This window comes from Lagopus leucura, unplaced genomic scaffold, assembly GCF_019238085.1.
Source record: "Lagopus leucura isolate 7727_CA_CO unplaced genomic scaffold, USGS_WTPT01 Super-Scaffold_100004, whole genome shotgun sequence".
NCBI lineage: Eukaryota > Metazoa > Chordata > Aves > Galliformes > Phasianidae > Lagopus > Lagopus leucura.
The window spans coordinates 19,829,003-19,849,388 of NW_024962264.1; the positions used below are offsets into that span (position 1 = coordinate 19,829,003).

A 20,386-nucleotide genomic window follows, 5' to 3' on the forward strand; every position below is an offset into this window, starting at 1 on the left:
CTGTGCACAAAAATATTCATGCAGTGTAGCCTTTTTTTTTACTTGTGCCTTGTAAATATGCAAAAATAGATTGCTTTTTAAAGAAATATCTATTTATGTCTCTAAGGTGGCCAGTAAGAACCAACAGTTTTTTTCTGCTTTCAATACTATTTTACAGGTAAGGGAAAACAAAGTACTTACAGAAAATATATGTAAATTGGTTCTTAAAAGTAAGTCCATAATAACAGTTTAGAAAAAGAGTAGAAACTGACTTCCAGCCCTCCTCTTCCTTGTTCAGCATGTTACTTGTTCTTCTGGGTACTGCTTTGCTTCGAGTAGAGAGCCGCAGTAAATCCAGACTATATGTGGAACTATGAGCTGTAATCGTTTGTTAGCAGTGCAGTTTGTGTGGCAATCAAAATTTGAGTTCAGGTCTTCTTGTGGCCACTCGTGTGAGCCCTGCTTGTTAATGCTTTATTGGAGTTGGACTGCTTGATTCAGTGGTGTTGTACAATAACTTTATGCTACCTTTGAGGCACGTCACTTCCATAGAGCCGGTAGGTCTGGTTTGTGCCTGGAGGGGATCAGTGTTTAGTTTGCAAGTTAGAGGGAAAAAAAAAAAAAAAAAAAAAAACAACAACAGAGAGAAACTACAACACTGTTCAGTTTTCCCAAAACCTCAGTAAATAGTTTGTTCTATAAGTATTATATTTTAAGGATGGGTGAGATGAGGCTTCTGGGGGCAACATTCAATTTTTGAAAGTAAAGCGTAAGCTCTGATTCACAAAAAATGAGGCTTTAAACTGCTTGGCATCATTTCTTTATTTTGTATTTTTAATGAAACACTGAAAGGAATACATTATTGATGTATGTTTATATTTAAATGTTTATTCTGTGTGGACACTATTCAATAGATATTTCTGATATCTAGATATTTTTTAAAGGCTAGAAATGGATAGCTAAGATACCTGAACTAGAAAACCCTTCTGTTGTATCTTGTACTCCGTTATGTTGTACTCCATCTAAGGGGAATAGGCTGTACAAAGAAAATAGCTTACTTTGGTACTGATTTCAATAAAAGAGGTAAAGGAACAAAGCTAACATTGCTTCACTGGCAAGAGTTTTCTGTAGCCTTAGCCCAAGGTCAGTTTTGTTTTTCTGTAGCTGAGCAAGATTTTGGTCAGTGCTTGGGCAAAAGTGATGAAAGAACAGCCAGTGTAGGGCTCCGAATGCAAGGACATCTCCCAGAGGCTCAGGAAGCCTCTGACCTGTGCTTGGGAAATACGCTGAGGAAAAAGCGCTATCATCCTGTTATTCTACAGGACTCCAGCTTTTATTACCAGACACTGACAGAAATAATACGGGCTGAGCAGCACTTAGGTGCATGCCAACAATACTGATATGATCTGTTCTTGCTCTTGTGTATTTGCCATGATCTGTGTGAGTTTTCATGTTGTTTGAGACCATGTGTATGCTTTCAGCTGGAGTTCTTTGAGCTCTCCTAAAAGACTGATTCCACCCCAATTTAGAAACAAAGCAAAGCAAGGTAGTCATAGGTGGTTCAATATTTAAATATGAATTTTTTTCCATGTGGAAAAAACAGCACCTGTTGATGTTCCTTGACACTTGCTGAATGTTTCTGGAGACCAAACAGTGTGTGTGAGCACAGTGAGGTGGCGGGTGGTGCATTTCAGCAGTGGGTGACAGTGAGTCACCTCCACTGGTGCAGATTGCTCTGAGTGTGGCATGCAGGCTCCTGTTCTTTGCTGGCAAAAATGCGCAGCTGATGGTGGTGGCTGTGCTGAAAAGTTGTGTTTTGTAGCTGAGAATTTGGTCTCTCAAATAGTGTTATTGCGCTCTTAGTAGCTGTTGTAGCTTCCATGGAAATAAAAAAGTAGTATTACTTTTAGACCAACCTATGTATATTACATTTCAAATATATTCTTATTCTTTAGTCTGCAGCATTAGTCTCAAAGAAAGCTTCTTGTTCCAGTTTCCCCAGCTAACTCTAAATCTTTCTTGCCTTTACTGCTCAAACGCTAGCAGGCATCTCTCAGGCAGCTTTCAGCTTTCTGTCTACTACTGTTTCTTCCCTGAGCTGTTGGAAACTCCCAAATTATACATCTGTAGCTCATGTTTCATTTGCAAGTATCATTCATTTTTGCCCTTAATTTGTGTTCCAGCTGGCAGTGGGGATTGTGGCAGCCCCAGACAGTGCTGCAGCGCTTGACACTGTAGATCCTTCTACTGAAACTTAAGCGTTTTCCGTCACACTCCAAGGTCTTTTTATCTGTTTTTGGTTGTTTAGGTTGCTTACTGGGCTCCAACAGTATATTTTAACTCCTGCTGTTCTCTGATCCAAAAGCCAAATCATAGAAGATGAAGGAGACAGGATTTTTGTGGGTTGTTGTTTTTTTTTTTTCTCTCATGTGTTCCTAAACTTTTCCATGCTCAACTGGTCTAGTACAAATAATGTAACTCCACAGTTAGCAGTGGATGCTGTTGTTTTGGAAGTTCAGTGAGGTAGTATAGCCTCACTGAGGAAGTACAGCCTCCCTTTGCTGGTGGAAGCTGTTTTCTTCTACTTAAGTTGCAGCTGATCTCCTCACACCCATGGCATCACTGGCTTTGCAATTTGGGTTCCCCCAGATCTGAACTGTGCTTTGCTGTACAAGACTGAGAAGCCAGATTTATTTGTTACATTTTGTGGAATGTGCTCTGAAGACAAGAAAGCTGAATGTTCAGAGTGGCAGCTGTCTTCTGAGCCCTTGAAATTATCTAAGAGCTGCAACTTTGATGTAATTAAGAGGGAGAAAATGCCACAACATTATTTTCTGATAGTTGCTATGCTTCCCATGGACACGGTATAGGAACTGCACTTCACATCCATGACAAGATGTTCCCTTTCCCTTTCCTTTCCTTAAGTCATGCCACTTCCAGCTTTTCACAATTTGGTAGTGGTTTGATTTTTGACTCCTAGCAGAAATCTGATGAAGGCTGCTTCTGTCTTGCATTTGTGGGGATGCAAAGAAATCCAGCAGGGAGCTCAGCAATCAAACATCTCTGAAAGCAAACCACATGCAGAGGTCAGAGACGAAGGCTTCTCGTGTCTAGCAGGGAGTAGAGGAAGAGGAACTCTTGCCAGCCTCCAGTTTCTTCCAAACCTGTGCTGGGAGATGAGAAAGGTCCCTGTCCTCTTGGTGCTGTCAGAAGAGTGAATGTGTGTGTGTGGATAGGTACTGCAAGGAGCATGAACATCATACCAGAATAAAAAATTGTACCAAATAATAGAATGAAATTTCATAATGATGTCAACAACAACAAAAGTCTATTTCTGTCTGGGGACTGTGGCAGCAGGAATGACATGTGCAAGACAGTGCCATTAGCCATTAGAAGCTATTGCTTAAGAAAGGACAGCAAAAGTGGAGAACAAGAATGATGGTCTTTACAAGATGTGATCTGTATTCCACTGCTTCATTAGAATAAGTTACTTAAGATCTCTGTGGTGTTTTTGTGGTGTTTTTTGTTTGTTTGTTTGTTTGTTTTCTGCCAGTGGAGGCTTTTTGAAAAAAACTAAAGAAATGTTTGTTGGTCCAGGTTTGCTTTACTTGGTCTTGTAAGGAAAAGATGGATAAAAATAGCTTTTAATAGTTCTTTCAATTTATGTTAAAACTTTATGTAACTTTATCCTGTCTCTGTGGGGTAACTCTCCAGGTTAAACCAACTTCTATGTCCTGCTCTCAGTGGTGTACATGTGAGTTGTGGTTCCTGTAATCAGACATGGATCAGACAGAAAAGTTCACTTGCACTCCTTGAGGGATGTAATGTCCCATTTTTCTCTCTAGCACAACAGCAGCAAGTTCTGTGATCATTGTCTTGCAGAGAAGGAATAATAAGGTAAAGAGAAAGCATGAGAATATGATGGAACATAAAGGGTTTTCAATGAATACAGATGCATTGCTCCCAACAACTGAACCTATACTTCATAAGAATCATCATGCATTTGGTGCCAGGAGCACTTTCCAAATCTCCTGCCATCTGTGCACCTGGCAGAAACTACAGGAAATTCATTCATACATCCACTTGGGAGCATATCCTTCCTTTAAAAACCAAACCAAACAAAAAAGCCCCACCACAACACTTCCCTAAAAGCACACAATTCTGAGATATATCGTACAGTGAACGGTACTAGACTTCAAGCAGAATGCTGTTGAGAGGATTATACTTTTCCATTTTATTTCTTGGGCTGGAGGAGTTGTTCTCTCAAAATGGCAAAATGCAGTTACCAACGTATCAATCTGCTAACAAGATGGTGCTGTATGCAATATTTTCATCTTCAAGAGAGATTTCAGCACAAATTTGTTTCTTGTCGTAAAGTGTATGGTCAACAGAAAAATGACTGTGACAGCCATAACGGAAATGATGTGAAAGAAGAGAAGTTTTCTTTCCCATGTTAATTCCTCTTACAGCACAGTAGCTGGCAGTGTGCACACTGTGTAGAACTCTGAAGTGGGCAGGTGGGCTCACCACAAGAGATTGCCACTCTTTATCTGTTTTGAGGTGATTGTGTATTTAGTAAGCTGGGAGTCTTCAGCACAGGGAAGGCCTGTGTGTAAGGGTGTTTAAAAGATACGTACAAGAACGAATCGTTTTGAGGTAATGGTTTACAAATGCTTGTGCACTTTTTGTCCTAACATAAGAACTGGAAACTAGCAAATAAAATGATCTAGCAGCATGTTTACAATTCAAAGGGGGGGGAAAATGATACAAGGTGTAACTTACCCTGTTGAATTTCTATTGTGAGATGCTTTGGATGCAGTAAACATGTTCTTGTCAGGCAAATTCACAGGGAAACATAACAATGTAGACTTGAAGCCCAGGTTCAGGAGATCTTTACGTATCAATCTATCCTTACCAGTTTCTTGTATTCTTTTCCTTCCGATTACCTCTACTGGGCTACACAGACCTTTGGCTTGGCCTGGTGTCCTACAGCCATTCTTGTATTAGTGAATGGAGCTTTAGTATTCTAAGCTCAGTAACATGACTGACTGTATTGTCTTTATATGTTTATTTAATTTATGCAGTTGCTAACCTTTGTCTGTGTGTGATTTTGTACAAAATATTACAAAGACATGAGTATGTTACAGAACAACTGTTTTTGTGTGGTACACAGCAAGAGATACTGTTAAAGAAAAAAGTGGGTACTTCTGTGTGACTGGCCAAAGAATTCAAAGCAGATGTCTACTCAAGGGAACACAAGTTTTCTTTACGTTGGGAAATACTGATCGTAATCATCTTCACAATTGCTTTTTTGCAGTCAGAACCTAAGCCTCTTCAATGTCTTTAATTTCTGGTAGAGTGTTCTCTGTTTAAATGTTTGAATCTGTGGTACGGGGTAGATTTCACCTCTCTGCAAGTGACATTTAGAAAGCGTGTGATAATTTTACAGGATGTGTAGTGATCATCGGTTGGTTGAAATGAAAATAATTATGGCATAGGCGTAGTATTAGAAGTCTTCAGCAGTTCTCTCTCTGGGTTGCTATGGAACACAGTCAGGCATTATCTGAATCTGCTGAGGCAGAATTAATCAGAACTCCTGCAGTCTCACCTGTCTCAGCTATACCGTGTTTTGCAATATATCATCTGTTATATATTTTAGTGGATTCTCTCCATCATCTCCATCATCCTTTTCACTTCTGCAGGCAGTGTTTGGCATCTTTGTATGTTGTTGAGTAGCAGCAGTTGGTGGGAAGCCAGGGACAAGCGAAGGGAGAAAATCGATCTTGCTCCTTCCTCTCTGCACTCATCTCTTCTTCAGTGAGATCATCCTGCCTTGTAGCCATTGAAGTGCCTCTTTGACTCCTTTTTCTCTTTTCTCACTGTCCTCCTAAAAGAACAAGAATAGACAGAGACTTTGTTTTTGGTTTTCCTTTTTTTTTTTTTTTTTTAATAGAGTATGGAAGGTGAGAGGGAGCAGAGGGAAGGGACAGGGATGAAGATATCAGGAGATACCAGTAAGAGGTGGATAGCTAAGTTTTCAGTAATACTTATAAACATCAGTGGTTTAGTTTGTTAATGGCAGGATGTCATGAGCTCTTTAAACTGTAAACTTGTTAAGGTTTCATTTGCAGGAGAGGAAAAGCTTGTTTTTGTAGCAAAATGCTCTGCAGCATTAGAGAGTAGTTGCTTGCTATGAGAGGCATTCCCTTTTTGCATCTTCTGGCTCCCTGCACCTTTAAAAATAAAAAGTTTAACTCATGACAATCTGATGAAAAATAACCATATTTCAAACTACCGCAGTAAATTTGTTCAGATTCTTCTCTCCCATCCCCTCAGATCTCAGTTATGGCAGATGAGAAAAATGCCACAGGTGCACCTCGGTTCCTTCACTTGTCAGACATTCTCATGGCTCATTTCACACCCAGGCTAGCCTGATTTAAAAGGCATGTTCAGTCTTCTAATTTATGGTTAACAAGTCCATATTATCTTTGCAATCCCTGCTGCCATGCAATAACAATTTCCAATGCAGGTTCTACTGAGAGCTACAAATAATTTTTTGAAAATTTACTGATAATAAGAAACAGTTCTTGAGGAATGAGAGAAAGCTTATTATAATAAATGTTTGCAGGTGTTAGATGAAGAGCATAGTTGAAATACATGTATGTAACAGCCTACTAAACTGGAGTCTCATAGTAAGAGATGGATAATGATAAAGAAGCCTTATGTATTTTACAGCTCAGAAATTAATTTCTTAGACTTCCATCATTCAAGGAAATCGCATTCAAATCACTGTTCAAGTGACATGAATTTTCATACTCGCAGTAATCTCCTGTATTGACAGTACATCAAAAATAGTTCCCTGAAGAATAAGGCTAATTTTCTAACTCAGTCAGCCCTCACTTTGAAGTCTGAATTGGGATGGTGATGGAAAAGTTTCTGCAAAGGTTGAAGTACGGAGCCTTAAAGCATTCTTTATTCTTCCAGTATAATGATGGCAAATCTAACCTCTCTCATTTCAACCCTTTGAATAAGTTCCTCTAGCAGAGAAAGGTAGTTTCACCTTGCTGTGCTTAACTCTTTCAGTTCCTTTCTCTTCTAGATCTTGTCCAACTGCCATTAATCCTGCATGATTTCTTATTTCAAGGTTTTGATTAATCTTACAAAAGTGAAACTCTTAACAGTGCTTTGCATATCTGATAGGCTCATGTTAAAAGTACTTAATTCATTACATGCAATGTTTGAAGAGGGAAGAAATGTGGGGCTGGGCTGCCCATGCAGTAATGAAAATCTGGGAATATACCTTCAGGAGGAGTGAGGTCCTCTTCAGAAAGGCCTGCAATGGCTGTCCCTTTTCTCCAGGGTAGAAGGTTCTGTAGCTCCTTCCTGGCTTTTCCAAAGATGCTGAGGTGGCAGGTTTTTGCTGAGTCCTCACCTTCCATTGCTGCCCTCAGCCCAGTCTTGTGCTCTGTGTGCCAACCCTGTGCAGCAATGGTGTAAAACCATCTGTGCTCCAGCAGCATCCTAGCAATTGCTTAGGGGCACACTTCAGATGTAAGATTGAAAGAAATAATGTAACCTCATAAATCAATGCTTAATATTGAGTTAGATGTTTTATGAAATGACACTGCTAATCACCTGTGTGTATAAAATTTAGCTTCTCTTCCTCTTCCAAAATGGAAACTATCCCCTCTCTGCTTTGGTTATTTCACTGCTTGTCTGATGGCTTTTAAGTGCTCAAAATTAAGTGCTGCTGCTGTGGGTTACATTCAGGTTCAGATGGGTGTGAGCGACCAATGCTGTTCGTGCTGGATTTCCTGTTTCAGGGTGTATCTAACTTGGTGGTGTGATTTCAGTGATGGACACAATTTGGAAGGTTTTTAAATTTTTTTTTATTATTATTACTTTTAAAGGAGAATAATAACAATTTGGTAATTAATAAAATCCAGGTCCATCTGTTTCGCTAGCAGGCCATCATACAGCCACTATCACACTGTTACTAAGTCAATGACTCAGTATTTCGAGGCAAGTAGGTAATTATTCAGTTTTCTCTTTCTACTGGGATGCTCTCTGAAACACTCTGAAATTTGAAGATCCATCAACATGAATAAGTATTTATGGCCCTGGTGCCAAATTTCACTTAAATGTAGACTAGAGTAAGTTCACATGCTAGATGTTTATTTCATGGCAGGGCACACTGGAAATGTGAAACTGAAAGACGTTCCACTGCCACAGATAAATAGGACGTAGTCAGGGTAAGAAGTAGGTAAGAAGATTCTAATTCCCACAGCATCCTGTTCAAGTAATAAAGTGGAAGACACAAGACTGCTAAACAGAATAAACTAACTCATTTGTATGAAGATGCTGAAGACACTACCTTGTGTCTTCTGGCACTAGCTGCTTTTTTGCTGGCTTATATAAGATTTAGTTAAACAAAAATTAACGCACCTGTTGTTGTTTCTATCTTTTGCATATGAATTTACAGGGTGGAAATCCAAAGATAAGAGAAAGGCATAAATGATTCGTGAAAATACTCGATTTTTAAATATGCCTCAGAAGATATTTGGGGAACCTGATTTCCTTTTTTTTCAATCTTCAGAATTAGCAAAAATGATGATAGTGTCTGCAGAACACGAGTGGAGACACCTATCCTTCAGAGATGAGCACGATTTTGAGCTGCTGGAGGAGAATAAACAAACCTTCAGTATGAACATGCTTATGTCTTACATAGGAACTGAAAGTGTAGGAAAGAGTCATTGTCTTACAGTAGTACACAGGCAGCTTTTGTGGGATTAAATTTCTAATCAGTCTGCTCCTGAAGTGCTGCACCTGATGTTTCTTTCCACTTATGCTGAACATAAAATATTTGGTTAACTGTGTGGGCTGCAGAGCTCTGTGAAGTCAATAACTTCCTAATGCTCTTTTCAAGCATTAAGGTATTAGGGTATCTTTTTCTGGCCATGAGGTTCCCAGAAGAGTTAGGGTAGTTCTGAAGCTTTTTAAAGAAAATATTTATTTGCAATATGATTCGGAATCCTTGTCTTCAGCCTGAAAATGTGAAACGGAAGGAAAATAATGTAATGCACTCACCTGCATAAAATGATATGCATGCTGATTACCCCCATTCTGCTTTAGATTAGTGAACATTTAGTTTAGGCTACGCTTGGAACTGGTTAGAAGAATAGTTTAATCTCTGGCACTTAAAACTGTTACAGAAATTATAGGGATCCAGTTGTGTCCTGTGCTGTGTGTTCATGGGCACTGGCTGTAAGGAGACTTAGGAAAGCTTAATGTCTGACAGAACTGACTGCTGAAAGAGTCAAATGGCAACAGCAGCACACCTAAAGCGCCCAGCCTGGGTGTCTATGGCAAGTGCCTGGCTGTGGGGGGTGTGATGCTACAGAGAGTCTGCTGGTTCCTGCACGAGGCAGGCGCTGTTGAGGGGACCAGAAATCTGTTCTCTGCAGATCAGATTTCCACACAAAGATCATTTCAGCCACGTAAGAATTGTAGGGTGACATCCCTGAATGTCGCTTACATCAGGCTTTTTGTGAAATCCATAGAAAAAAAAGGATGCTCAAAAAACAAATCAAATTCGTCTTCCCTTTCTGAAAGCACCCTGTTCACTAGTAGCTGTACCTATTTGTACTTTCCATCTGGGCGAGGTTGTGTTGGTCACACAGGGTCCTGCTACAGCTGCTGATAAGGTGAGCAGGGGTAGGAGGAGGGGCAGGCCTGTCCGGGAACAGCCCTCCCGTGCTTGCCCCTTGGCACCAGCTGCGGGTGCCCAGTGGGTGGTCCTGCCCTGCTGGCTGACAGCAGTGGCCATCTCCACTGTGTTGAATGAGCCACTGCAGCTATCAGTGTTCTGGGCTACGTGGGACTGTCATTCCTACATCATAGTGCGCAGAGTTTATGTTTCAAATTACCCTGAATTGTAGGGCAGACACTGAAGGGAGTTCTGCACTCAGTGACAGAGACAGTCGTTCAGCTGGTGCTGAGCAGAGCTGGGATGCAGATCAACGTGGTGCTTGTGGTGTGGCTGCTGTGCGTTCCCCAGTTTTAACCTCTAGGATTTGCAGTAGCTCTGGGATGTTACCTTCTGCACAGGCACAAGTTGACCAAAACAAAATCCTTCAGAGAATGTGACATTTTCTACATGTGAGAGAAATAAATAAGTAATGGTAGAGAGGAAAAGTGGAAAAGAAGATAGGAGAATTTACATAATCTTGGTTCAGCTACAAGTTCTGTTTGCTTATGGGCTTACTGAGCAAGTTTCAAGTTGAGGCATTTCAGCCCTTGTTACTACCCTGGCAACAAAGCAAGTCTTACCTATCTTTTTTTACAAAGGGATTCTTTTATAATCTTGCACAGAGTAGTTTAAGGAAGCTTTTGCTTGCTCTAAGTTGCTGTGTGGTTAACAGTAAATTGCAGAGCTGAATTGGCAGATCTTACTGGTGCTGCAGTCTCAGTGCTTCTGACTGTGAAAATGTGAAGGCTGGCATACTGCTGCTGCTGGTCACCATTAGCAGAATGAATGGACTTCATGTGCCTGATCTTGTGCTTTTACACTGTATTGACAGTTGGAATTAACAGCAGGGAAGAAAATGTTAAAGGTTCATAGGCAAGGGAAGCGTGACTGGCTGCCAGTAATTGGCAGTAACCGTGATTTAAAAGTCAAATAAGCATGTAGCTCCTGAATGAGCAGAAGCACTCCAGAAGAGCAGTTGTTTCTCTGAAAAATTATTCAAATGGCGTTATGGAGTTACTCATTGAATGTCATGATGGTTTCCAGAAACTAGTTTTCTTGCTCTGAACACAAAATGGGGGAGAGAAACCACATTGCCAAATCTAAAAGTGCAATCTGGAGTCTGAATGAATGCGATGTTTTGGGTTTTTTTTATTCCTTATGCCTGGTGGGTGGCCAAAAGTAGAGCCTCGCTTGCATCAATTTGTTCCCCATGTTGTCAGTAATGTCCTCAGTGATTCCTACTCTTGTGCATGGCAATTTTTTTTACCAGGTATAAGTCATATGGCTGGATATTGTCTGTCTTTGTGTTGGCTCCTCACAGCTTGTGGCAGTAAAATTGCAAAGGTTAGAAATTGACACAGAATAATGCAAAAATGAGGAAGAGGAGACTTTCTTCACAGTTAAGTTTCTTACCGATACCTTTCAGGATTTTGGAAAACTTCAAAAGCGGTGTTAAGCTCTTCTATCACCATACCTTATTTTGAACAACTACAAATTAAAATACACAAATTTCTCTGATTTGGTACATTGTCACATCCAGCAACTGAAGGCAAGACCAGATAGAACCTTTGGGTTGTACACACATACATGCGTTTACACTGCTCAGCTTTCTCCCATACAGGCTGTGCTGTGACATGTGCAGGGGGAATAGCAGGCAGATCTAATCGCTGCTGACCCAGTAGACAAGCACAAGAATAGCTATCATGACCGCAGGAAAAAGCAGGGTTTGCTAGCAGGATAATGGCATAGTGATATCTTGCTTTGATCAGAAAAGCACCAGACATCCCCTGGCCCTTGGAGCACTGAGTGCCAAAAGACAGACACGGAGTGTACGCTCTGTGCCATCTGGGACATGGGTTCTAGGAAAGGGGACACTGGGCTGGTGTAAGCTGCTACTGTGGTATTGCTGAAGTCCTGAGGCAGGTACAGCTTACACCATCTGGTGATCTGCCTGAGTTCATTATGGTAGAGGGATGTCTAGGATTTCATTCTCTATGGCGCTTTGACCATACCCGTCTCCTTTTCCCCTTAAGAGTCAGTCAAAACAAAGCCCATTTTAACAGAAATGAATGTAGAAAATGTGAAACGTAAGGATCTTTTACAGAGTGTCTTTTACAGTGCTGGGACTTAAAACAGAGCAGTGGAAGATAAGCCGTTATGTATGTTGAGGAAGCCTAAGAATAAAGATTATAGGCAAACAGTCTACCTTTCTTTACAAGGCCTTGATTTACATCCCTGAAATCTCAAATTTAGCTATTACAATGAAGTCCTGTTGCGCGCAGAGCTGACTTTTTATCACCACTTAAAATCTAATTAATCCGTATCGAAGCACAAAGATTTCTGTTGTATTTTAGGGTGAGGGGTCATAGAGCCTTCTTTGTTCATCCTCAGGCTTGTAATCATCAGGCATTGGGATATAATTTTACCAAGCAAATTGGAAGGTAACAGATCAAATCCTTATCGGAAAGACTAACTCATGGTTTAGTGAAGTTCTTCGTTCTTTATGTGAAACATTATCTTCGTGAAGAACAAAAAAGTGTTTGAGAGCTTACAAAGGGTTAATAGCAAGGGCTTATATTTGGGGCTGCAGAGAACTAAAATCATCATAGCTTCCACCACCACTCGAGACAGCAGTTGTTAGAGAACCGCTGGGGCGACCTTCTTCCACAAGCTTTTAGGACTACTCTTACAATGGCCTTGGTTTATCGACCAGTGGTGCAATTAAGTGGCATATTATTATCTCTGTTGGGATGGGTCCTATCCTGTCTCACTACCTATTTACCTCAGTGGAAAAATCTTAACTTGGAACTGAATGAACTGGAGATCTGGACCATGGGACTCTGGCAAGCTTGTGTTGTCCAAGAAGAAGGGGGAATGCAATGCAAGGACTTTGATTCTTTCTTAGCTTTGCCTCTAGAACTCAGGATTTCTAGGATTTTGATGTTTTTTTCCAATGGACTGGGGCTTTTGGGCCTCTTGTTCTCAGGATTTGGGTTGGACTGTTTGAAAATTGGTGGAAGACAACAGGATCACAAGAAACGACTGTTGCTGTTTGGAGGAATGCTGTTCTGGATGTCGGGGATTACAGCTATTGCCCCGGTTTCTTGGGTTGCCCACTCCACAGTCCAGGAATTTTGGGATGAGAATATACCAGATATTGTTCCCAGGTGGGATTTGGGGGAAGCATTATTTGTTGGCTGGCTTGCTGGATTTTGTCTTATACTAGGAGGATCCCTACTAAACTGTACAATCTGCTCAACTGAACTCCATCCATCTTCGGTCCATTATGCAGTAACAGAACAGCAAGATCAGTGTCAACACTTGGAAACTGAAACTAGGCCTTAAAACCAAAGGCTTTAAGTAGACAGAAAGACTGCCCTATCTTTTCCAAACTCTAGTGCAAGCCAGCAGCTTGTTCCAGTAGCAATTCAAAGGACTCTTTGTTTCTTAGCTGGTTTCCTAAACTTCTGTTTTCTCCATAACTGGTATCTGAAACTGGTGTATTTTCTCATCTGCAGCACTATTTAAAATGTTTCACAGGAGAATTTTATTTTTTCATAGACTATGTAGAAAAGGTGTTTTTGTTTTCTCAACTGCACGGTAAAATTCTGAAAATGAATATGCATGTACCATGGCATTTTGGCTTTCAACCAAAATAAGCTTCCTTTTCGTATGAAGTCAACTAACTGAGCCTCAAAGCTTGATTCCCTGTCGCAATTTTCCACTTGCCTAATGTAGTGACATAGGAACTTTTTTCCACATCCTTAATGCTCTGCATGCATGCATTGCCTCAGTTTGTTTTTTGTGGACAAGCAAATTGTGCTAAGCAAACTGCAGATTTCTGAAATGCTACCACGATTTGCAGATGTCTTTTTGTGCATGGGATATTATGATGCGGTGCTTTGTACCCAAGAAGTTGTGTTTGCGATCTCAACCTAGCACATAAAACTGCTCATGCAAGTCATTCTGGGCATTTTGGCATCTGCAAACTTGCACCAAAAATAGGCTCAGAGACAAAAAACACTTATCCTCTTGTTCTGATGCAGGTACTGAGATTTTATGCATTCTATCAAAGGCTTCTTGGGCTCCATTCACCTACAGCAAAACATGCTTAATACAGAACCTTTAGGTAGATGATATTTAACTGGCCATAGTGAGGACAGCCTATTTAAGTAGGAATGTATCGATGTCATATTGAAGTACTCTGTATTTGTGGTTCTTATTTTAATAAGAAACTAAGAGATGCCAAAATTTGCAGAAATGTTTCAGTGCTCTAGCAGGTAGATGAAAAGCAAAGTATATAACTAAAAACCAAATAATTAACCAACTCATACAAATGAAAGGTGAACCCAGCTGTGGTCACACCCTTCAATTAGTGGTTTACCACACTATTTCCTTATCCCCTAAATGCTGCCCATGGAACCAGGGAACATAAAGCTGGAGGGGGAGGAGTATTTCATACATTATAAAGCTTTGTTTTAACATTTGCCAGCGTTCAGTATGTGCAGAATACTGTTTTCAAAAGCCATCAGTTTAGTGCTACTTTGACTGCTAAAAATGGACTTGGTCCACAGACACAGACTACAATTATTTGGATTGCTGCTGTCTGTAATAGGATGGATTTTAACTGGTACCTGTAACTATTTACCAGACTGGAAAAACCTCGGCTTAGACTTAAATGAACTGGAGTTTTGGACTATGGGACTCTGGCAAACTTGTGTAGTCCAAGACATAGGAGGAACACAGTGTAAAGACTTTGATTCGTTCCTAGCTTTACCCATAGAATTCAGGATTTCCAGGATTTTAGTGTGTACATCAAACGGACTGGGACTTCTGAGCCTCGTCATCTCTAGCCTTGGTTTGGACTGCCTAAAGATAGAGGATACAGAGCAGAAGCTAAAGAAACAGCTGTTACTACTTGGAGGAATACTCATGTGGATAGCTGGAGTTCTGGTCTTAGTTCCTGTTTCCTGGGTTGCCTGTACGATAATCCAGGAATTTTGGGATGAAGTGATCCCAGAGATTGTGCCCAGATGGGAAATAGGGGATGCACTCTTCACTGGTTGGTTTGGTGGCTTTTTTATAATTCTAGGAGGCTCTCTACTCCTCTTGACAATCTTCATATCATCTGACCATCAGTTACCAGAACAGTATACAATGGCAGATATGCAAGACAACCGTCAACACGTGGAGACTGGAAACAGAAGACTTTAACAAGGGTACATGCTAGCTTTTTGGTTTTCTTACTCTTGCGTTACAGTAAGAAAATGAACAGACTGGCTACTGTTTACAAGACTGGGGGGAGGGATTATTACAGTACAGTTCCTTTCATTTCTACTTACTTTCAATTTTAATTAGATTGTCATAGTTCATCAATATAAGTCACCATTGTTTTTCTCCAAAATCCGATCAGTTGCAGTGTTCTTTGTGGTGTTTTTATGCTTATTTGCTTGACTGTGTTGGTGTTGTTTTTTCATGTTAAATGAGTAAAAAATTGTGATGGATGCATGGAGACCTAACACTTTTAAACAGCAGAAGCCTTGAAGTTCTGAAGGGGTTTGCAGTGCCAGTTCAACATAACCTTAAATTAAATTCCATGGACCTTTATTCATTTGCACTAGTCTAAACTAACTGTTTCTCAGTGTCACGCAGCGTTCTTCATCGCGTGTGCGTGTGTGTGACTGAATATATCCCAGCACCACCACACACGCTCTCTGGAAAGCGAGCATTTCTGAACAGTAACAAGATGCTGTCTGCTGGAAAGCACTCATTGCTACTGCAGCTTTTCTTTAATGAATGCAAAGAATTAACTTCAAGCGTACGCATCATTTTCTTTATAACTTATCCTAAGACTTGTCAGTGATTGATGTGAACTTTCTATAAATCACAAACAGTTTACATTGACAAATCTATATGCACTTTGTAGCAACAGATGGCTGCTACAAAGACGTAGAACAGCAATAACAATTGAATAAAACACTGGTCTGGAAACGAACTTTGTTAAAAAAAAATGTATTTTCCAATCACTGAAACACATGGAAAGTGCAGAGACAAGTTAATCTACGTGATGCATTTGCATACTTTTACAGACAAAATTAGAACAGAACCACATTCAGCATATAACCTGATTAAATATTTAGTTCAGTCCTGAGCGTTTGATATTTAATACAGCATAAACATAGCAATATTTAAAAAAAATCTTATTTGATTTGCCTTCTATTACAGTTTTTTTCTAACCTTTGCGCATTTGGTTAAATATTCTTGTACCAGTAATGTTTAATTTTGATATCTGCAACCGCAGTGATAGTGGTACCTGGAAACAGAACTAATTGCATTTGTTACACTCTGCTGTGCAGAGTAAATTCTACTTTGAGTAATATCTATAATTGTAAATTGACAGGATTATTTGTATGTGTTAGCTTATTCTATTCAGTGTTTTGAGGTCGAATAATTTAAATTTATTTTTAAAAAAAAAAGCAGAATTGTTAAAAGCTGCCTAAAAATATATTTAACTTTACCAATGTGGAAAATGAGACACATTTTGCAATGAGTTTTGTGAGCTAAGGCCAACAATCCTTAAATTTTGACCTTACTCCATGCTTACAAATATATGATAATACTTTTTTGAAAATTATTCAACACGTGAGGAAAAACAGCTAATCTGGCAAGAATTCAGACAGCTCTAAATACTTTTCACAATAGCATCACATGTGAAATATTTTTATGGCCAGAACTGAACTATATTAAACACAACATAAATAAGACTGTAAATAAATAAAAGAAAAATCACAGAGTACATCTCTAAACATCATTCTACAAACATATAATCAAATTGAGAAGTTGAAACTGTCAACCTTCATTTCACCTCTACATTAAATAATTCCAGATTTTTTTTTTTAATTGACCTTTCAAATATGTTATCTCAAACCCAACCAAGAAAAAACAAGTGAGGCATTCATAAATGATGTTGAACCAGCATCTTGCCCCAGATAGCACATCTGGCTATATGTTTAAGTCAACTGATGTATTTGTGCATAAGAAAGCCCTTGGGGAAGGCTTACACAGATCTTACACAGATCTCTCATCACAGAATTGTCACTGCGAATTTCAGACAGCTGCTACCATAACGTTAGTTATATTCACTTCCATTTTCTCACCAATTATAACTCTTTTGAGACATTAAGGCCATGCATACGTGGATAACGTGATTGTATTGAAATACATGGTGCCTTCTAGTCAGGATCTTTACTTTCCAGACAGAGTTTACTTCAACAAGCTTCTGATATCCAAGTTACTGGGGACAAACTTTTCTCCTGGTACAAATACTTTCATAAAATCCTCTTCATAACTGTAAACCTAATGAACACTTTCATATTCTCCTAGCTGGCAATAAGGCAGCCTCTAGGACAGAAGACTAATACAGAGAAACTCATTCTAAGTGTACAGTAGATATAACTATTCTGATTTCACTGTTGGTATTACCAATTTGATTCAGCTTCCAGTTCAGAAAGCAGCTGCCCTTTCACTAGTCTCACAGGAAGTTTTTAGGGTTGCTTGTCTGCCTTGTCTTTCCCCACTCTCCCACAGATGCAAGAAACCTTTTAGTGCAGGTTAAAGTACTGTACATTCACAGAACTGAATTTTGTCTCTCCCTACACAGTATTACAGAACAAGAACAGAAGAAATTTTTTTTCAGAAACAAAAACTCCAATATGGGTGATGAATCTAATTAGCAGCTGTTGTGAGGCAGCCTTGATGTTTTGGAAAGAAACTTACACTTGTAGTTAACTTCAAACTACAAAAGTCACACTCTTATACAAAAATATTGCATGGCAAAACAGCCATCTTCACAGTCTGCTCACATGAAAATAGTGAAAAGATAAACAATCTTCTGTTGAACGTAATATTTCTCAATACAGTGCAGTTCAACAGGATACACGCTCAGTACTGCCTTTGTTCCTTTGTTCCATCTTTACAAAATAAAAACACATGCAATACATACAAACTGTACAAAATCAGCATCAGTATACCAAAATTGATCTACTTTGGTTTTCCTTTTTTTTTTGTCATTTTTTTAGACGTACAACAATTCTATGTGCTGTATTTTACAAATAAACGTATCAATATTGAATGTAAAATAGAAGAGCTGTAAAAGCAGGTCACTAGAAATACAAAGTTCATCTGAGAAAAAAAAAAATGGGCAATGGGAAAAACATTTGAATGAATATGCACGATTATACATCATCAGCTGGAAGGGCTGGTATACTGATCTTTGCTCTTGTGAAATATGCTATCTTCTCCCTGAAATTACCAAACAAAACAAGTTAGTGTTTCACCATTTATGGCATGACTAATGTCATCTACTCTAGAGTTGCTAATGTTACAGCATGGTCTTTTAAAACATAGGTTTGGAAAATACACTGAATTTATTTACAACTGTGGTTGCAAGGGCATTCTGATATCAATTCCTTCTTAAGCGCATTCATATAAAAAGCAGCTCCAAAAGCCAATGTTTTGGTAATAACTACAGTGACACAACTGAAATATTGCTCTAACGGCTGCATTTTCTGTCACGATATTCCGGGGGAGACACAAACAAAACATTTGATCCTGAATTTGGAAACAGAAAAAGAGAACTTAAAAATTAGGTCTGGGCAAGAAGCAGAATTACCATCCCATTCTGCAGTTGCTTCCACTGTGCTGTTACCATTTGTCTCCTATGAACTGAGACATTACTGAAGCATAACAAGTTCATATGTGCCTCTCTGCCAGAAGCAGACGATAAATACTGGGGGCTTACAAATCAAAACTCAGAAGAGACATTCTTCTTAAGAGCTTCAAAATGCCTTTGTGTGTGATTTGTCTTTGAGGCCACATCGTTATACCAAGCCCAACTAACAGGTTGAGTACAATTTGGCCAAAGGAGATGCCTATTTGTCCAACAGACTAAACCATGTTTTTCCCTGGCTGAACTTCAATTCTGTTTGAAAACAGTAGCACAGAGTAAAAATCAACTTCATAAACTGGATTCCCTGGCTAATACTGTGGTGATCAGATGATAGATGAGGACAGAGTTTTACTACATCCTTCCTTCAGGGGAAGGATTAGTATCTTTTCTGATGATGCCCGGTGCCTGAAACAAATGTCCTCTAAAAGAAAAGTAGAACAGTATGCATCTGCTATGGAAACTGATTAATCAGTACTTTTGCCTGGCTCATTTATTTGGGAGATCTGCATTTCCCTCCTCCTTTTGGTCACAGGAACAGCAGAAGGTAAATGAAGCAATCCACGTGGTATTCTCACTTGTCATAAGCCAGTGTGCACCTCTGAAACCTGAAAGCCTGCTGTTGACCTGTGGGTCATCAGAGACTTGACAGCAGGCACGCACAAGCAGCCCACAGTGGTCTGAAGCTCTTCACCCTGCTTCCTCACCATCACCACTGCTCAGAGACTCACTGCTGCCTTTGGCATGTGAGCAAATTACCCAGTCCTCTGAAATGCGTGATGTTTCTTGAAACTCAAAAGTGTGCATGTTTGATTATATTTAGAAAAATTCACATTACTTAACTACACTAAAAAGAACATAAAAAAGCCTTAACAGGCCCTACCTGAATGACTGCACCTGTAGTGGCACTTTCTGACTCTGCTCCCGTAGCCGGCATACATCCTTTGAAGCTTTCCTCATCAGTTTTTCAGCACTTAAGCCTCGCTTCTGCTCTTCTTTTGACTGCTCAGCCTGTAAAATAACTGTAAAATAACTATATTTTGCTAGTAATGAGCAACTGCTTATTTCACAGAAACGACAACTTCTTGGGTCAAGCAAATGTCTACACAAGAGAGAACTGGTATCACAAGCCTAAGCAGTGGGCACTAAATAAGATAACAGAGCATTTTCTGAGAAATAAAAAATAAATGGAACAAACCATGCCAATCACAGGTGGCTACTATGCACTGTGTGGTTTAAGACATATTTCTTATCACTTAAGTTAGTACCTAAACGAATACAAACAAAATGTCTTTTTAATACTGGGAGACAGTAATTCCCCCATAAAATAGTTTACTTTCCTAAAGCAAGCTCTTCAGAAAGTTGTTTAAAAAGTTGCCTATACCTAATCTGAAATGACAAATAATAATAAAAAAAGACATCTCAGAATACACACTCAAGTTTTGATAACATTCCTTTCAAAGTTAGCATTTGTGAACTTTTGCACTTTTAATTGTGATAAAACCATATTAACCTATTTCTTAAATGTATGGAAAAAAGCCCTGCCAGGATGCTCTAGTCTGAAAGAAAATGAGGGACTGAAGATGCATCCTTTCCAACTGTTTTCACCCAACTGCAACTCTAATGTTAGTACGCACTTCAGCTTAGAGATGTTCTGTAAGTTTATGCAAGAAAATATTTTAAATGCTACAGTGCTTACTGTACATTGAACTGGGGGGAAACAAAGCAATAAAATAATTGTTTGTCTCCGAAATGCATTTTTCACATCAGCGTCTTCTACTATAAAAATGCTTTGAAGACACGGAGGGTATAACCCAAAATCAAGTTAAGCTGATGCTAAATCCACTGAAATAAAACTTCCAACACCATACAACCAAGGACGAATGGGAAATACAGTCACTTATCTTCCTTTATTATGTTAATAAGGGATTAAA

The 20,386-nt window shown here is 39.4% G+C and overlaps 3 protein-coding genes across 5 annotated transcripts in view; 2 read left to right on the top strand and 1 right to left on the bottom strand.

Annotated features, from left to right (window-relative positions):
- The first annotated feature begins 12,418 nt into the window (after window positions 1–12,418).
- LOC122180163 (claudin-22-like) lies at window positions 12,419–13,072 on the top strand. Its single transcript, XM_042871658.1, has one exon. It carries the CDS (start codon window positions 12,419–12,421, stop codon window positions 13,070–13,072), a length of 654 nt encoding a protein of 217 aa, XP_042727592.1.
- A 1,212-nt stretch (window positions 13,073–14,284) lies between these two features.
- LOC122180162 (claudin-22-like) lies at window positions 14,285–15,007 on the top strand. The gene has a single exon (XM_042871657.1). It carries the CDS (start codon window positions 14,285–14,287, stop codon window positions 14,939–14,941), a length of 657 nt encoding a protein of 218 aa, XP_042727591.1. The 3' UTR covers window positions 14,942–15,007.
- Window positions 15,008–15,723: 716 nt separating this feature from the next.
- WWC2 (WW and C2 domain containing 2) overlaps window positions 15,724–20,386 on the bottom strand; it is an 86,295-nt gene continuing 81,632 nt past the window's right edge. For 2 of the 3 annotated variants that reach the window (XM_042871652.1, XM_042871654.1), the window contains 2 exons: window positions 19,336–19,463; window positions 15,724–18,028 (listed from right to left, as the gene is read on the bottom strand). In XM_042871652.1, the coding sequence (XP_042727586.1) occupies window positions 17,962–18,028; window positions 19,336–19,463 (195 nt within the window). In that variant the 3' untranslated portion in view covers window positions 15,724–17,961. Of the gene's footprint in view, window positions 18,029–19,335; window positions 19,475–20,386 lie in introns of those variants that run through there. The other variant, XM_042871653.1, reaches the window with a different exon arrangement.

Bases quoted from the DNA above. Each gene is read 5' to 3' on its own strand.
- LOC122180162 (XM_042871657.1), top strand. From the start codon at position 14,285: ATGGACTTGGTCCACAGACACAGACTACAATTATTTGGATTGCTGCTG.
- LOC122180163 (XM_042871658.1), top strand. From the start codon at position 12,419: ATGGCCTTGGTTTATCGACCAGTGGTGCAATTAAGTGGCATATTATTA.